We start from the raw sequence: 16,544 nt of genomic DNA, 5'->3' as shown, positions 1-16,544 counted from the left end.
TTCATTAGCATTAGTAGAGAGGTCATTTAAAGGAACATAAATGATGACAGTACGCTTTGGTTGTTAGAAAAATACATTAACAGTATAAGTAGCTTTAACAGTACAGAACAAGTAAAGTGCCTTACTAAAAGAGTGCTCTGTGTATTAACTACTATTAGCAGACATACAAGTAGATTATGTTTGAAGTAAGATTTATGGTAAGAGAGGCAATAATATGTCAGGTAATAATGAAGCCACTAATGGCAGGATTGGCCAATTAGTATTTCTTACAAAAAGAAGGCTTATTGGATAGGTAGAGGTGTAGTGTTAGTGCTACAGTAGTAGAACTGTGCTTCTATAGAACTCTCTATTTAGTAGTAGCCTTTCCTGGAAGTACAAGGAGACCTCTGTATTACTCCCATTTAGAACATAACCATGAGCACCTACCAGCTCCTTCAGCTCCCGCTGCCTGTCACACAACTGCTCGTACATTCTCTTCCCTACTTCAGTACTCTCCAGAGTAGAGATAATTTGCAGCTGGGTGTCATTGTTTTCTATGATATTATATTCAAGCATCAGGCAAAGAATCTGAAAAAAACACAAAACCACATATGATTCTATTTTGACAGAAAACTTTTTTTTTAGTAACCAATACATATTAACCTGGTTCTTTAAAAATATATTTGTGTACCATGTTATTGTAGCCCAGTTGTCACCAATTTTGCTTTTTTAAGGTTTATTACAACAAGCATAATGCATTGTTTATTCTTTTCAAAATCTCATTGTAATCTCAAAAATGGAAGGTGTCCAACTCATTTAGTAACAGAACAAACCCATAAAGCCTTAAGGTCCTGTTGCAGGTAACTAACATGCCTATAATACGTCAGCTCATGTCCTCAGTATTGTTGTTTCCTACACAATCTGCCCATTTAGCTATTTCTCAGTATCCTCATTATGTGTTTTCCCTCCTTTTCCTCTTTCTGACAAGGAGTCACAGCAGGTCTATAAAACACTGCCAATTCAGGAAAAGTTACTAATGTTGCACGCAATACAATATAATATGAAAAGTCTAACAATTTTACTAACTAAAATATTTTATTTCCTCTTTACAATAAGGTAATGTTTACCTCCACCATAGTCTGGTTGCCACGCAAAGCAAGTAACATACACGGCCCAAGTTTGTTTTCAGCCAGCGACAGAAGAAACTTTTTAGTCTTATAGCACGATCCCATCAAAATGTGAACCTATAAATATAAATATATATACAGTTTTTAAAAAAACAAGGTTAATTAATATACATAAGTTGCTTATATAGAACTTTTAGAAAACAAAAAAGTTCATGTGAGCAAAATAAAATATGTTTGTATAATGAAAAATCATTTTCGTTATTTTACTTTATTATACGTGTTCACATTTAAGGACTAGTTTCCATTGCTGTTGTAAACTTTGTAAATTATTGGTAACCACAAGTATCTCAATTAAAGGATTACTTTCTGTTAGAATTTTTAAGCTAAACAACTAACATATTAAAGTTAATAAACATTAATTAAAACCTACTGACCTATATTTTCTCCAAAACGAAGTTTCATAACGTTCTAAAAGTTATATATTTTATTCACCGATGATGTCACATTATCCTGCCCACTATTTTCAGCACTGCATGTTCAAAATACTTAAACCAATAATTTTGTGTTTAAAGTGCCATTTTGAAACCTAGGTATTGTAAACGGATTGGTACAGAGCAAAGGATACCCATGGAGTGGGTTTGGAAAACAATTAAATTTGCAGACAAGATTTCTGATATACGGTAGAGATATAATAATGAAATGCTATTGATAAAAAGCGTATTTGGGGTAGTTAGTAACAGGCATAGAAAATATTTACTTACAGTGGCCCTTTAAGCCTATGGAGATGTCTTATGTTACCACCAGTTTACAATAGCAATGGAAACTAGGCCTTAAACGCATTTCTCTCTAAAAAAATACCTTTAGTAAATTGGGACACTTTTTTTTTTGTTGGAACCATTTTAAAGAAAGCATTGCAATATGTGTTATTAACTTATTTTCGATAAATATTCCTGTAGTAAATAAATCAACTTTTTCTATGTCAACTAATAGAGCAGTATCCATTAAGCACAAATGCCCATTTAAATTAAACATCTTTTATTACATAAAAAATATTTTAATTTATTTAATATTATATTAAACAATTCTTGTCAAGGTGTAAACATTGTGTTTGGTTGTTGGCCTCCAATGAAGTGTGGGAAAAAGTCTGTAACCTGTAAATGCTGCAAATCCAAAAGGCCAATGGCAGGATTTTGAAAACCTATGTTACTTTTTACATATTGCTTTCTCTAGGGAATGTGGGGCCAAGTACAATTTTTACACAAAAATAAGAAGTGTTTAATGTCTCTTAAATATTCTATCAAAATGCAAAAGATAATTTTTAAAGACAGCAAACCATCAGCCCAAGATGGCTTCCTTTCTGAAAGGAATAAGATACTGTATTATACAGAGAATTTGTTCATTGTTCCTAAGGACAGTGTACCTCTTTATACATGCTAGTAACAACTCTTAAAGCTCTCTCACCATAACCGAGTTACTATCTATGAAAAAAGAAAGAACAGACTAAAAAGCTTTATGCATGCCAAAGGTTAACTTGGCTTGGTCTCTGAGCACTTTAATAATAGGCACTTCAAACACCAGTCCCTCAGACTCTCCATAACAAGCAAATACAGGAAGAACTCGAAAAGTAGCATTTTTAAGGAGTTACTGTTATAAAAGAGAAAGGTTGTTATTTATATTCATCAAAACACTTAATGACACATTTACTATACTTCATTATAATACAGTAAACAATGAAGAAAGGAAATATTTATATATTTTGAATACATATATATTTTTATTCATTTAAAGGGCCATGAGTTTTTTCTTGAATGAATAAATGAAGAGTATATTGTGTTTTATTCTCAGTTCTTTGTTTTTTTTAACAGATGCTCATGTCCTAAATAAAATTACTTGTTTTTTGGTATCTGACTGAGATCTATTCCTGTCCACCAATACTTGTCCTTAGCCTGAGCAAACATGTCCCTAGGAACTGTGTACAAACATGCATTTTAGTAAATGATAAACTTTTGCTCATTAAACTGAAGGGGTTAAAGGGGCATTTGACATCCACTGCTCTGTGTAAAAATTGTGTTTGTCCCACACTCCCTAGAGAGAAGCCAAAAAAGCAAATGTCTTCAATATGCTACAAAGCAAACAGCTACTTTAGTCTATCTGCAGCATTTTGAAGAAAACCTAAGGTTCAGAACATGCTTTTTGGCCTCTATAGGGAGTGTGCGACAAACACAATTTCTACACATAACCAAGACACGTTTATGTCCTTTTACTTTTCTCTGTGTTCTCTGCCAGGACCTTGATTACCTAAGGTTTTATCATAAATCTAGTCATAAATTATTAATTGTAAATTATATCATGTCTGGCCTGGGAGAAATGTTAAACACTCAATATTCTTATACTACACTACATACATTACTTCAGTTCATCGCATATAATGCTTAACAGGTCATGATGCATTTACACTAAGTGTATGTTGTAAGCATTAAACATCATCAGGCTTTACATATAATTTTATTAACTAGAACTGACAACCTCAGCGGCAGAGGAGTCTACAGTGCATTGCTATGAAAATAAAAGGGGCCTATGAGATGTCTGGAGTATTATATTAATTGATCTTAGAAGTGTTTTTATTGCCTAACTGTCCTTTTGGGAGTTAAGTAAAGCCCTCACAGCTACATTTCATGCCAATAATGATGCGGAGAACAGAGATTACTTACTATGGGCCTGATATTCAAAACTTTGCCTGGCATGGAGAGAAATCATGCAAAATCGTTGGGATTTTTGTTACAACTCATATTGTAATGTAGGCGTCTGTCACATTAAGAACCCTGCATAGTGAGGTACATATCCTTCAAATTAAAACTTGTGTTTCTAACATTTTTTTTAGGGGCCTCTCCATACTGACGAGATGTCTTAAGAGTTTTTGAATATCAGGCCCATCATGAGTCTTGTTTGATATTTACTGAAAAAAACTATGCGTTTATAAGATTGCACCTTACTCGTTGCACTGTAAGAAAATATATCTAAATGCAAGGGGATTACAGGAATATCTCAAGGGGATTACAGGAATATTCCTTCCCCCAATATTTTTTTAACAATTAAATTATATTAGTTTATAAAAATGATAAATATAGTAATACAAAAGTGAGATTATTCTTATATAGACACCCTAGAACCAATTTCATCCATGCCTCCCTTTCAGTGTGAAAATGATTATCCATAGTAGGATCTAGAGCAGTGATTTTTAATCTTTTTTTTTTGCTGTGGCACACTTTTTTACATTAAAAAATCCTGTGGCACACCACCATCCCAAAATTTAAAAAAAAATCACACATTGTAGCCTAATACAGCATATATATATATATATATACACATACACACAAACACACACATACTGTATGTATTGTGCTGTTATGCCATACCTCCTACAAACTACCCCTGCATTGGGAGTAAAAAACAAGCAAAGTTTAAAAAATATGTCACACTGTTGTCAGTCTGCCGTGGCACACCCGAGGATCTCTCACGGCACACTAGTGTGCCACGGCACACTGGTTGAAAAACACTGATCTAGAGAACAGAAAACAGTGTGACTAGACACTAGAAACCATTTAAAGGAGGGCTACTAAATGGTACATGGTCTAGGAAATAAAAGTTACAAGGAAATAGTTTGTGAACTTGCTAAGTATAGGGGAAAGAAATAGAGACGTGATATAGCTACATCACTTTACCACCCCCTTAAACTGTAGCTGGCTAGCCCCTGCTGCTGCAGCTGACTGGGAAATCTCCTTGTAGGCCAATCCAGCCTTGTCTAAATGTAATATCTGTGCAGACATGGCAAAAGTAAATTCAGGGATTTATGGCATTAGCTGAATGTCTACATTGGAACATAGTTTTTCTTTTAAACATATTTAAGTTTTGCAAAAACAAGCTTTGATTAATGTGCCTAATACTATATAGACAATACATTGTTTTTTTTGTTTTTTTTATTACAATCATTTTAACACTTTAAATACCTCATGATTCCAATTCTTTTTATATATTGTGGTGCCTCTTCATTAGTGTTTGTATCGTTAGTGAAGTGGGTTAGACAATTGTGGCAAGTTGTCACCTGTACTATTGCAGCTCCTAATAAAGACAGGTTGAGGTTTTTTTGGTTGCAAGAACAAAGCTTCATTCTTGTGAGTCTGTGCAATGATATTACAATTATATTGTAAATTCAATGCACTTCTTGAAATTTGTAGGCCAGATTCTTTGTTATTATGTGTTTAAAACTGTATTTGAAGGCGCCATATTCACTATTCCTGGCCCTTAAGGTTTCCTACATGCACATATCCTTAATAACACATGGTCACTGGGAGGTTACAATAAAAATAAGCTTATTGCGTGGGGGCAAATGCTTTAAGTTAGCATCATGACAAATAGTTTATCCGTAAGAGAAAAATAAGTCACTTCAAAAGACTTCAGTGTGGGTGGAAATATTCACCTTCAAATAACTATCCACTTGTACATAAAAAAGGATAATTAAAGCCGAAGAGTTTTGACAATTTACATGAATGTTGCGTCCTTTTAGAATATAATTAACACATCATTTATAAAGTAAAATGTTTCTTGTGACCACAAATATGATGCAGATTCATTTTTTTTTTATAGAATTACATTTTCTTTCTGAACGTGATCTACAGCTGTGTCTGACATTTAATGTTACATACTTTGTCTCCAAGTAATAAAGCCTTTTTTTTTCTCAGATGGAAACTTTGGTGGGCGTTTCAGGGTCTATTTTCTAAGCTGGGACATATGGTGCACAGTAATAACCCATAAATTCTGGGTGGAAACATTTATCAACATTCTTTGTAAATCCTGATGCTGGTATCATAAGCAAGAGCTTAGTTTTCCTATCTTGCCTATAAATGTCTAGAGATCTTAATCTTTTTGTAGGATGAAAAGAATCTGACCGACTATGTAGTAAAAGAAAAATAATATCAGTCTGTGTCATCTCCTTATTTTATTCCTAGCAGATGTATATTATTTGGATTATTAAAAGCTAAAAGATTGCCTAAAGCCTTAGCTCTTTCTCTGCTCAGATTTAAAGACCATAACAGGATATTAAAGTCATTGTATAGCTGCATAGTATATTTCAGCAATTAATTAATTGAGCACTGTATGTAAGATCTGCTTATCAAATGAAAATGTTTAAAGCATTTCCAAATGTACAAAATTTGCTTTGTTTTGCAGTCCATGGATACACCTCTTGAAAAGTGCATTGAGCATGTTTATCTATCTCCTCTGCTGTTGCAAGTTTAGGACCGATATAGATGAGCACCAGCACTTATAGAATATTGCAGGGTCAGATTCTGGATCACACATTACACATCAGTTACTCTGGGGTAATTGATAAAAAAACAACACACAGTTATAAGGGATACATCACAATAAAGGGGGCAAAATTAATAGTTAAAGTATATCACAAAGTTTTTCTTTTTTACAGAACATAATTATTTTGTCGGTAGTTGAGATAAACTTTAAGTTTAAATTATTTGAATTCAGAATGAGTTCAAGGGATATGAATCCCACATTTTTACTTTCATGATTAAGATAGAGCTCGCAATTTTAAGCAACATTCTAATTTACTCCTATTATCTTCAATCTCTTTGTATCTTTATTTAAAAGAAAGAATGCAAGATTTTTGGTTTAGCACCTGGGTAGTGCTCACTGATTGATGGCTATATTTAGCAACCAATCAGCAAGCGCTACCCAGGTGCTGAACTAAAAGTGGGCTGGCTTCTAAACTTTCCTGCTTTTCAAATAAAGATATCAAGAAAAAATTATAATAGTAGTAAATTAGATAGTTGCTTAAAATTGTAAGCTCTGCCTGAATCATGAAAGAAAAAATTTGGGTTTCACATCCCTTTAATGAAAGCTTTCCTAAAGGTATTCATTTTCACGAGGTATATCCTTGGACAGCAAAACAATGAAACATTTTCTTACAAAGTAACAGTGTGCAATGGAATGAATAAAGGCACAAACATCAAAATTAAAGTTTCATGATCCAGATACAGCATTTATTAAAAAAAAAAAACTTTTCAACCTATTTCTAATCATATTTACTTTGTTCAATTAGTATCCTTTGTTGGAGAGCAAAATAATATATAGCATACATGTGTCATAAGCACTATATGGTATAAAAGTGCACACTCCTAAGCTTATCTAAAGATGCTCTTAAACAAAGGATACCAAAAGAATTAAGTAAATTTAGTAAAAGAAGCAAACTGTAAACGGTTTTCAAATTTGCATGCTCTATATGAACCATGAGAGTTTAATTTTGACTTGTATTTCGCTTTAATTGCTAATATAGACTATGGATAAATTATAAATATACTTTAATGGCCCTTTAAGGACTGGGGTTATTCTTCACCAGAATAGAAAAATTACAGAAAAAAACATGCTTTAATAACTTAAATTATGCTTACTAGATCATTTCCTTTCCTTCTGTACAGGGAGAGTCCACAGCTGCATTCATTACTTGTGGGAAATACTGAACCTGGCCACCATGAGGAGGCAAAGAAACCCCAGCCAAAGGCTTAAATACCTCCCCCACTTCCCTCATCCCCCAGTCATTCTGCCGAGGGAACAAGGAACAGTAAGAGAAATATCTGGGTGAAAAAGGTGCCATAAGAACAAGATAAAATTTAGGGCTTCCCATCGGAGAAAACGGACGAGAGCTGTGGACTCTCCCTGTACAGAAGGAAAGGAAATTATCTGGTAAGCATAATTTAAGTTTCCCTTCTTAATACAGGGAGAATCCACAGCTACATTCATTACTTGTGGGAAATTATACCCAAGCTACAGAGGACAATGAATGCTAATGGGAGGGCACAAATAAGGGGTGGACCCCATCTGAAGGCACCAGAGCCTGAAAAACCTTATCTCCCGAAGGCTGCTTCAACAGAAGCAAAGTAAAAACTCAAATAAAATTTTGGAAACAAGAAGTAAGGAGGACCAAGTAGTCCGCCCAACAAAAACTGATCCATAGAGGCCTCATTTTAAAATGCCCAAAAGGATGTCACTGCTCGAAAAACTAAGCCGACAACCTCTGAGGAAGCTTGCGTCCCACCGACTCATATCCCAAGCGGACGATACTCCTCAACTATATAAAAAAACAAGGAAGGCGAAGATGCCTTCTGACCCTTACGCTTTCCAGGCATAAATAAACAGAAAAACTGTATATTCCTATATAGGCTGAATATAGAACTGAAAGGTACGGTTCTATTAAAGGAATGAAAAAACCTTCCTTCGCGAGAAGGAATAGGATATAAAAAATAGACTACAAATTCTCCACTGAAAAGTGCGATTAACACCACCTGGAAGAAATCCTATCTAGTTTTATAGGACAGCCTTACTATAATGCAACACCCAATAAGGAGAGTTGCATCGTAGGATCGTAAACCTAGAGACTTCTGCACTAAGAAGTAATAGTGGTATTCCGATGCCAAGACCACAAGGGCATGATTCAAAAACCCCTGGAAAGAGCATCAGAACTATGCACCGACCTGAACGCAGTCAGAGTCATAACAAAAACTGTACATCCAAAAGCTCAAGAGCCCCTTGTGCCAAAAAGAAAAACCGACAGACAGGGCCAAAACTGATCCAACAGGGATTCAGCTAAGAGGCACTTCTCCAGTATATCCTGGAGGAAGGAAGGAACCCTGGCAGGCTGAATAGTGTGCCAGGACGGGTCCTGCTCAATCACAGTCAAGGGGTCCTCCACACCTACCATAGATGAAAAGGGACCAGATTATGCGCCCCAAGGAGCGGACCATAACCACTCAGAATAAATCGTCTCTGCGGCCAAGAACTAATCGACCTCTCGCAGTCCGCCTCCGTGAAAAGGATTTAAGGAAACAAAGAGACCCTGTTCCAGCAGATCCCTGCCACAAAGAACCTTCCTTGAGGAGAAACCCTAGATCAGGAACCACAATCCAAGCGGCCCCACGACTCATAAAGGGTAAGCTGGAATAGAGACGGAACGTCTAGAGATTCTCATTCAGCGTCCCCCACCAGATATAATTCAAATAACCGATAACATCCGACCCGGATGATCACCCCCGAAGAGAGGGTCGCTGACAGCGAACAGCAGTGGGTATCTGCCCATAACCCAACCGAGATACTACCCTAAGAGTTAGGGAGATACGAATTCAGAAGGAGATTAAAGCCAGCAAAATAAGACCGGTTAGAAGAAGGAAAAAGAAGAATGGGAGGGAAAGACCTCCTGATCTTCCAAGCCTTAGGTACGCCCTCACCAGTCTGATGGACATGTGACCGAAGTCAAAACCGCCCCAGGTGAAAAAAAGGAAGATGTCCCACAGAAAACAGGGAGATCCTGACAAGTACAATGAAGAGCTATCAACTCCACCCGTAGTCCGGGTAAATATGCTAAGACATATTTACACAGTGCCACTCCACTGCCTCCGCCCGCACCGAGCCTCAGAGATGAGTCCTTGCGTAAGGAATGAAGTCCATCTGGATCTCATGACAATGATCACCCCTCAACACAGAACTAGCGATGGCCCAAAGGAGGGCTGGAGGGCACGATCTGATGAAGATAACTCATAACTTCACAAAAAAAAACAAGAAAGGTCAACCTATCTAGGAAGACTAACTTAGCATCTACAAATCTATTCTGGTGCCTACAACAGAAACTAAGGCGTAGATTCATCTCCGAGGATCGAGGAAGACAAATGAAAGCCCCACAATACCTTGATCAGACGAGAAGATGTTAATTAAAGCAGAATCGTCAATACAAGGGGAGCTACATTTAGATCTGTGTTCTGGTCACTGCCAAAAGAAAACCCCAGAACCTAACAAATTTTAGAATCAGTAGCGAGATTGAACAAACCAAAGTACTGAAATGGACCGGTCCAGAGGAACCGGAAACCAAGGAGGAATGAAAGGGCATGATATCCATCCTCGACAGTGATCTAAACTGTTCCTCCCGTACAAAAAGGTATAGAGTACTCAATAGTCTCCCTCTGGAACGAGGAGACATAAGGAACTGACTATAAGAACCATAAGTCTCAAATAAGACAGGATTTCACTCCCTCTATGGGGCCACAAAAAACAGTGGTTTGAAAAACATCCCAAACTTTCCACTGCGATAGGTACTCTCCCTGTCAGAAAGACAGGATCAAAAGCAGGAAAATTGCCCTGGATAGAAGTCTCTATATGATCCTGAATCAAACGCCTGAAAAAGCGAAGCTGCATGTGTAGGATCAGATGACTGTAGGGGACAAGCCTCACGGGACGGCTCAGTGGCATCTAACATCTCAACATTGTTTAATGAAAACACCCTAATGCGGCATACGAAACATAATTGAAAGGGTCTACCCGGGCCTCCTCGCAATATACACAGGTATCAAATTCTGTCATAGAGGGATCACCCTCTAAATTATCAGAATCCTCCATAACTAGGGTAACCCTATTCAAATCAGAGAAGAACCGGAACCTTAAACCCCCAATGGCTGGGGCACTCACCACCTCCTATGACCCAGACAGAATAGAGAAAGCTCGCTCCTCTCCGTAGTCACTTGGTCAGGAATAGAAAATGGAAAACGTGACCATACCCGGTCACACAGTGGTGCGCCATGCAGGACCGCCCCTGCTAAAGAAAAAACAGAATTAATGTTTACCTGATAAATTACTTTCTCCAACGGTGTGTCCGGTCCACGGCGTCATCCTTACTTGTGGGATATTCTCTTCCCCAACAGGAAATGGCAAAGAGCCCAGCAAAGCTGGTCACATGATCCCTCCTAGGCTCCGCCTACCCCAGTCATTCGACCGACGTTAAGGAGGAATATTTGCATAGGAGAAACCATATGGTACCGTGGTGACTGTAGTTAAAGAAAATAAATTATCAGACCTGATTAAAAAAACCAGGGCGGGCCGTGGACCGGACACACCGTTGGAGAAAGTAATTTATCAGGTAAACATAAATTCTGTTTTCTCCAACATAGGTGTGTCCGGTCCACGGCGTCATCCTTACTTGTGGGAACCAATACCAAAGCTTTAGGACACGGATGAAGGGAGGGAGCAAATCAGGTCACCTAAATGGAAGGCACCACGGCTTGCAAAACCTTTCTCCCAAAAATAGCCTCAGAAGAAGCAAAAGTATCAAACTTGTAAAATTTGGTAAAAGTGTGCAGTGAAGACCAAGTCGCTGCCCTACATATCTGATCAACAGAAGCCTCGTTCTTGAAGGCCCATGTGGAAGCCACAGCCCTAGTGGAATGAGCCGTGATTCTTTCGGGAGGCTGCCGTCCGGCAGTCCCGTAAGCCAATCTGATGATGCTTTTAATCCAAAAAGAGAGAGAGGTAGAAGTTGCTTTTTGACCTCTCCTTTTACCGGAATAAACAACAAACAAGGAAGATGTTTGTCTAAAATCCTTTGTAGCATCTAAATAGAATTTTAGAGCGCGAACAACATCCAGATTGTGCAACAAACGTTCCTTCTTTGACACTGGTTTCGGACACAGAGAAGGTACGATAATCTCCTGGTTAATGTTTTTGTTAGAAACAACTTTTGGAAGAAAACCAGGTTTAGTACGTAAAACCACCTTATCTGCATGGAACACCAGATAAGGAGGAGAACACTGCAGAGCAGATAATTCTGAAACTCTTCTAGCAGAAGAAATCGCAACTAAAAACAAAACTTTCCAAGATAATAACTTAATATCAACGGAATGTAGGGGTTCAAACGGAACCCCCTGAAGAACTGAGTTGAGACTCCAAGGAGGAGTCAAAAGTTTGTAAACAGGCTTAATTCTAACCAGAGCCTGAACAAAGGCTTGAACATCTGGCACAGCTGCCAGCTTTTGTGAAGTAACACAGACAAGGCAGAAATCTGTCCCTTCAAGGAACTAGCAGATAATCCTTTTTCCAATCCTTCTTGAAGGAAGGATAGAATCTTAGGAATCTTAACCTTGTCCCAAGGGAATCCTTTAGATTCACACCAACAGATATATTTTTTCCAAATTTTGTGGTAAATCTTTCTAGTTACAGGCTTTCTGGCCTGAACAAGAGTATCGATAACAGAATCTGAGAACCCTCGCTTCGATAAGATCAAGCGTTCAATCTCCAAGCAGTCAGCTGGAGTGAAACCAGATTCGGATGTTCGAACGGACCCTGAACAAGAAGGTCTCGTCTCAAAGGTAGCTTCCAAGGTGGAGCCGATGACATATTCACCAGATCTGCATACCAAGTCCTGCGTGGCCACGCAGGAGCTATTAAGATCACCGACGCCCTCTCCTGATTGATCCTGGCTACCAGCCTGGGGATGAGAGGAAACGGCGGGAACACATAAGCTAGTTTGAAGGTCCAAGGTGCTACTAGTGCATCCACTAGAGCCGCCTTGGGATCCCTGGATCTGGACCCGTAGCAAGGAACTTTGAAGTTCTGACGAGAGGCCATCAGATCCATGTCTGGAATGCCCCACAGCTGAGTGACTTGGGCAAAGATTTCCGGATGGAGTTCCCACTCCCCCGGATGCAATGTCTGACGACTCAGAAAATCCGCTTCCCAATTTTCCACTCCTGGGATGTGGATAGCAGACAGGTGGCAGGAGTGAGACTCCGCCCATAGAATGATTTTGGTCACTTCTTCCATCGCTAGGGAACTCCTTGTTCCCCCCTGATGGTTGATGTACGCAACAGTTGTCATGTTGTCTGATTGAAACCGTATGAACTTGGCCCTCGCTAGCTGAGGCCAAGCCTTGAGAGCATTGAATATCGCTCTCAGTTCCAGAATATTTATCGGTAGAAGAGATTCTTCCCGAGACCAAAGACCCTGAGCTTTCAGGGATCCCCAGACCGCGCCCCAGCCCATCAGACTGGCGTCGGTCGTGACGATGACCCACTCCGGTCTGCGGAATGTCATCCCTTGTGACAGGTTGTCCAGGGACAGCCACCAACGGAGTGAGTCTCTGGTCCTCTGATTTACTTGTATCTTCGGAGACAAGTCTGTATAGTCCCCATTCCACTGACTGAGCATGCAAAGTTGTAATGGTCTTAGATGAATGCGCGCAAAAGGAACTATGTCCATTGCCGCTACCATCAAACCGATCACTTCCACGCACTGCGCTATGGAAGGAAGAGGAACGGAATGAAGTATCCGACAAGAGTCTAGAAGTTTTGTTTTTCTGGCCTCTGTCAGAAAAATCCTCATTTCTAAGGAGTCTATTATTGTTCCCAAGAAGGGAACCCTTGTTGACGGAGATAGAGAACTCTTTTCCACGTTCACTTTCCATCCGTGAGATCTGAGAAAGGCCAGGACAATGTCCGTGTGAGCCTTTGCTTGAGGAAGGGACGACGCTTGAATCAGAATGTCGTCCAAGTAAGGTACTACAGCAATGCCCCTTGGTCTTAGCACAGCTAGAAGGGACCCTAGTACCTTTGTGAAAATCCTTGGAGCAGTGGCTAATCCGAAAGGAAGCGCCACGAACTGGTAAAGCTTGTCCAGGAATGCGAACCTTAGGAACCGATGATGTTCCTTGTGGATAGGAATATGTAGATACGCATCCTTTAAATCCACCGTGGTCATGAATTGACCTTCCTGGATGGAAGGAAGAATAGTTCGAATGGTTTCCATCTTGAACGATGGAACCTTGAGAAACTTGTTTAAGATCTTGAGATCTAAGATTGGTCTGAACGTTCCCTCTTTTTTGGGAACTATGAACAGATTGGAGTAGAACCCCATCCCTTGTTCTCTTAATGGAACAGGATGAATCACTCCCATTTTTAACAGGTCTTCTACACAATGTAAGAATGCCTGTCTTTTTATGTGGTCTGAAGACAACTGAGACCTGTGGAACCTCCCCCTTGGGGGAAGCCCCTTGAATTCCAGAAGATAACCTTGGGAGACTATTTCTAGCGCCCAAGGATCCAGAACATCTCTTGCCCAAGCCTGAGCGAAGAGAGAGAGTCTGCCCCCCACCAGATCCGGTCCCGGATCGGGGGCCAACATTTCATGCTGTCTTGGTAGCAGTGGCAGGTTTCTTGGCCTGCTTTCCCTTGTTCCAGCCTTGCATTGGTCTCCAAGCTGGCTTGGCTTGAGAAGTATTACCCTCTTGCTTAGAGGACGTAGCACTTTGGGCTGGTCCGTTTCTACGAAAGGGACGAAAATTAGGTTTATTTTTTTCCTTGAAAGGCCGATCCTGAGGAAGGGCGTGGCCCGTACCCCCAGTGATATCAGAGATAATCTCTTTCAAGTCAGGGCCAAACAGCGTTTTCCCCTTGAAAGGAATGTTAAGTAGCTTGTTCTTGGAAGACGCATCAGCTGACCAAGATTTCAACCAAAGCGCTCTGCGCGCCACAATAGCAAACCCTGAATTCTTAGCCGCTAACCTAGCCAATTGCAAAGTGGCGTCTAGGGTGAAAGAATTAGCCAATTTGAGAGCATTGATTCTGTCCATAATCTCCTCATAAGGGGGAGAATCACTATCGACCGCCTTTATCAGCTCATCGAACCAGAAACATGCGGCTGTAGCTACAGGGACAACGCATGAAATAGGTTGTAGAAGGTAACCCTGCTGAACAAACATCTTTTTAAGTAAACCTTCTAATTTTTTATCCATAGGATCTTTAAAAGCACAACTATCCTCTATGGGTATAGTGGTGCGTTTGTTTAAAGTGGAAACCGCTCCCTCGACCTTGGGGACTGTCTGCCATAAGTCCTTTCTGGGGTCGACCATAGGAAACAATTTTTTAAATATGGGGGGAGGGACGAAAGGAATACCGGGCCTTTCCCATTCTTTATTAACAATGTCCGCCACCCGCTTGGGTATAGGAAAAGCTTCTGGGAGTCCCGGGACCTCTAGGAACTTGTCCATTTTACAAAGTTTCTCTGGGATGACCAACTTGTCACAATCATCCAGAGTGGATAATACCTCCTTGAGCAGAATGCGGAGATGTTCCAACTTAAATTTAAACGTAATCACATCAGGTTCAGCTTGTTGAGAAATGTTCCCTGAATCAGTAATTTCTCCCTCAGACAAAACCTCCCTGGCCCCATCAGACTGGGTTAGGGGCCCTTCAGAACCATTATTATCAGCGTCGTCATGCTCTTCAGTATCTAAAACAGAGCAGTCACGCTTACGCTGGTAAGTGTTCATTTTGGCTAAAATGTTTTTGACAGAATTATCCATTACAGCCGTTAATTGTTGCATAGTAAGGAGTATTGGCGCGCTAGATGTACTAGGGGCCTCCTGAGTGGGCAAGACTCGTGTAGACGAAGGAGGGAATGATGCAGTACCATGCTTACTCCCCTCACTTGAGGAATCATCTTGGGCATCATTGTCATTGTCACATAAATCACATTTATTTAAATGAATAGGAATTCTGGCTTCCCCACATTCAGAACACAGTCTATCTGGTAGTTCAGACATGTTAAACAGGCATAAACTTGATAACAAAGTACAAAAAACGTTTTAAAATAAAACCGTTACTGTCACTTTAAATTTTAAACTGAACACACTTTATTACTGCAATTGCGAAAAAACATGAAGGAATTGTTCAGAATTCACCAAATTTTCACCACAGTGTCTTAAAGCCTTAAAAGTATTGCACACCAAATTTGGAAGCTTTAACCCTTAAAATAACGGAACCGGAGCCGTTTTTAACATTAACCCCTTTACAGTCCCTGGTATCTGCTTTGCTGAGACCCAACCAAGCCCAAAGGGGAATACGATACCAAATGACGCCTTCAGAAAGTCTTTTCTAAGTATCAGAGCTCCTCTCACATGCGACTGCATGTCATGCCTCTCAAAAACAAGTGCGCAACACCGGCGCGAAAATGAGGCTCTGCCTATGATTTGGGAAAGCCCCTAAATAATAAGGAGTCTAAAACAGTGCCTGCCGATATTATTATATCAAAATACCCAGATAAAATGATTCCTCAAGGCTAAATATGTGTTAATAATGAATCGATTTAGCCCAGAAAAAGTCTACAGTCTTAATAAGCCCTTGTGAAGCCCTTATTTACGATCTTTATAAACATGGCTTACCGGATCCCATAGGGAAAATGACAGCTTCCAGCATTACATCGTCTTGTTAGAATGTGTCATACCTCAAGCAGCAAGAGACTGCTCACTGTTCCCCCAACTGAAGTTAATTGCTCTCAACAGTCCTGTGTGGAACAGCCATGGATTTTAGTGACGGTTGCTAAAATCATTTTCCTCATACAAACAGAAATCTTCATCTCTTTTCTGTTTCTGAGTAAATAGTACATACCAGCACTATTTTAAAATAACAAACTCTTGATTGAATAATAAAAACTACAGTTAAACACTAAAAAACTCTAAGCCATCTCCGTGGAGATGTTGCCTGTACAACGGCAAAGAGAATGACTGGGGTAGGCGGAGCCTAGGAGGGATCATGTGACCAGCTTTGCTGGGCTCTT

General features: G+C 39.6%; 1 protein-coding gene across 1 annotated transcript in view; it reads right to left on the bottom strand.

Moving 5' to 3' along the window:
• Positions 1 to 16,544, bottom strand: part of CMIP (c-Maf inducing protein) — a 363,762-nt gene that overhangs the window by 23,381 nt on the left and 323,837 nt on the right. Inside the window, 2 exon segments of the mRNA XM_053700697.1 lie at positions 427 to 567; positions 1,107 to 1,223. Of these exon segments, the coding sequence (XP_053556672.1) occupies positions 427 to 567; positions 1,107 to 1,223 (258 nt within the window).

Source organism: Bombina bombina, chromosome 1 (assembly GCF_027579735.1).
Source record: "Bombina bombina isolate aBomBom1 chromosome 1, aBomBom1.pri, whole genome shotgun sequence".
NCBI lineage: Eukaryota > Metazoa > Chordata > Amphibia > Anura > Bombinatoridae > Bombina > Bombina bombina.
The sequence above is the reverse complement of the archived record's forward strand: the minus strand, read 5'-3'. Positions and strand labels throughout refer to the sequence as shown.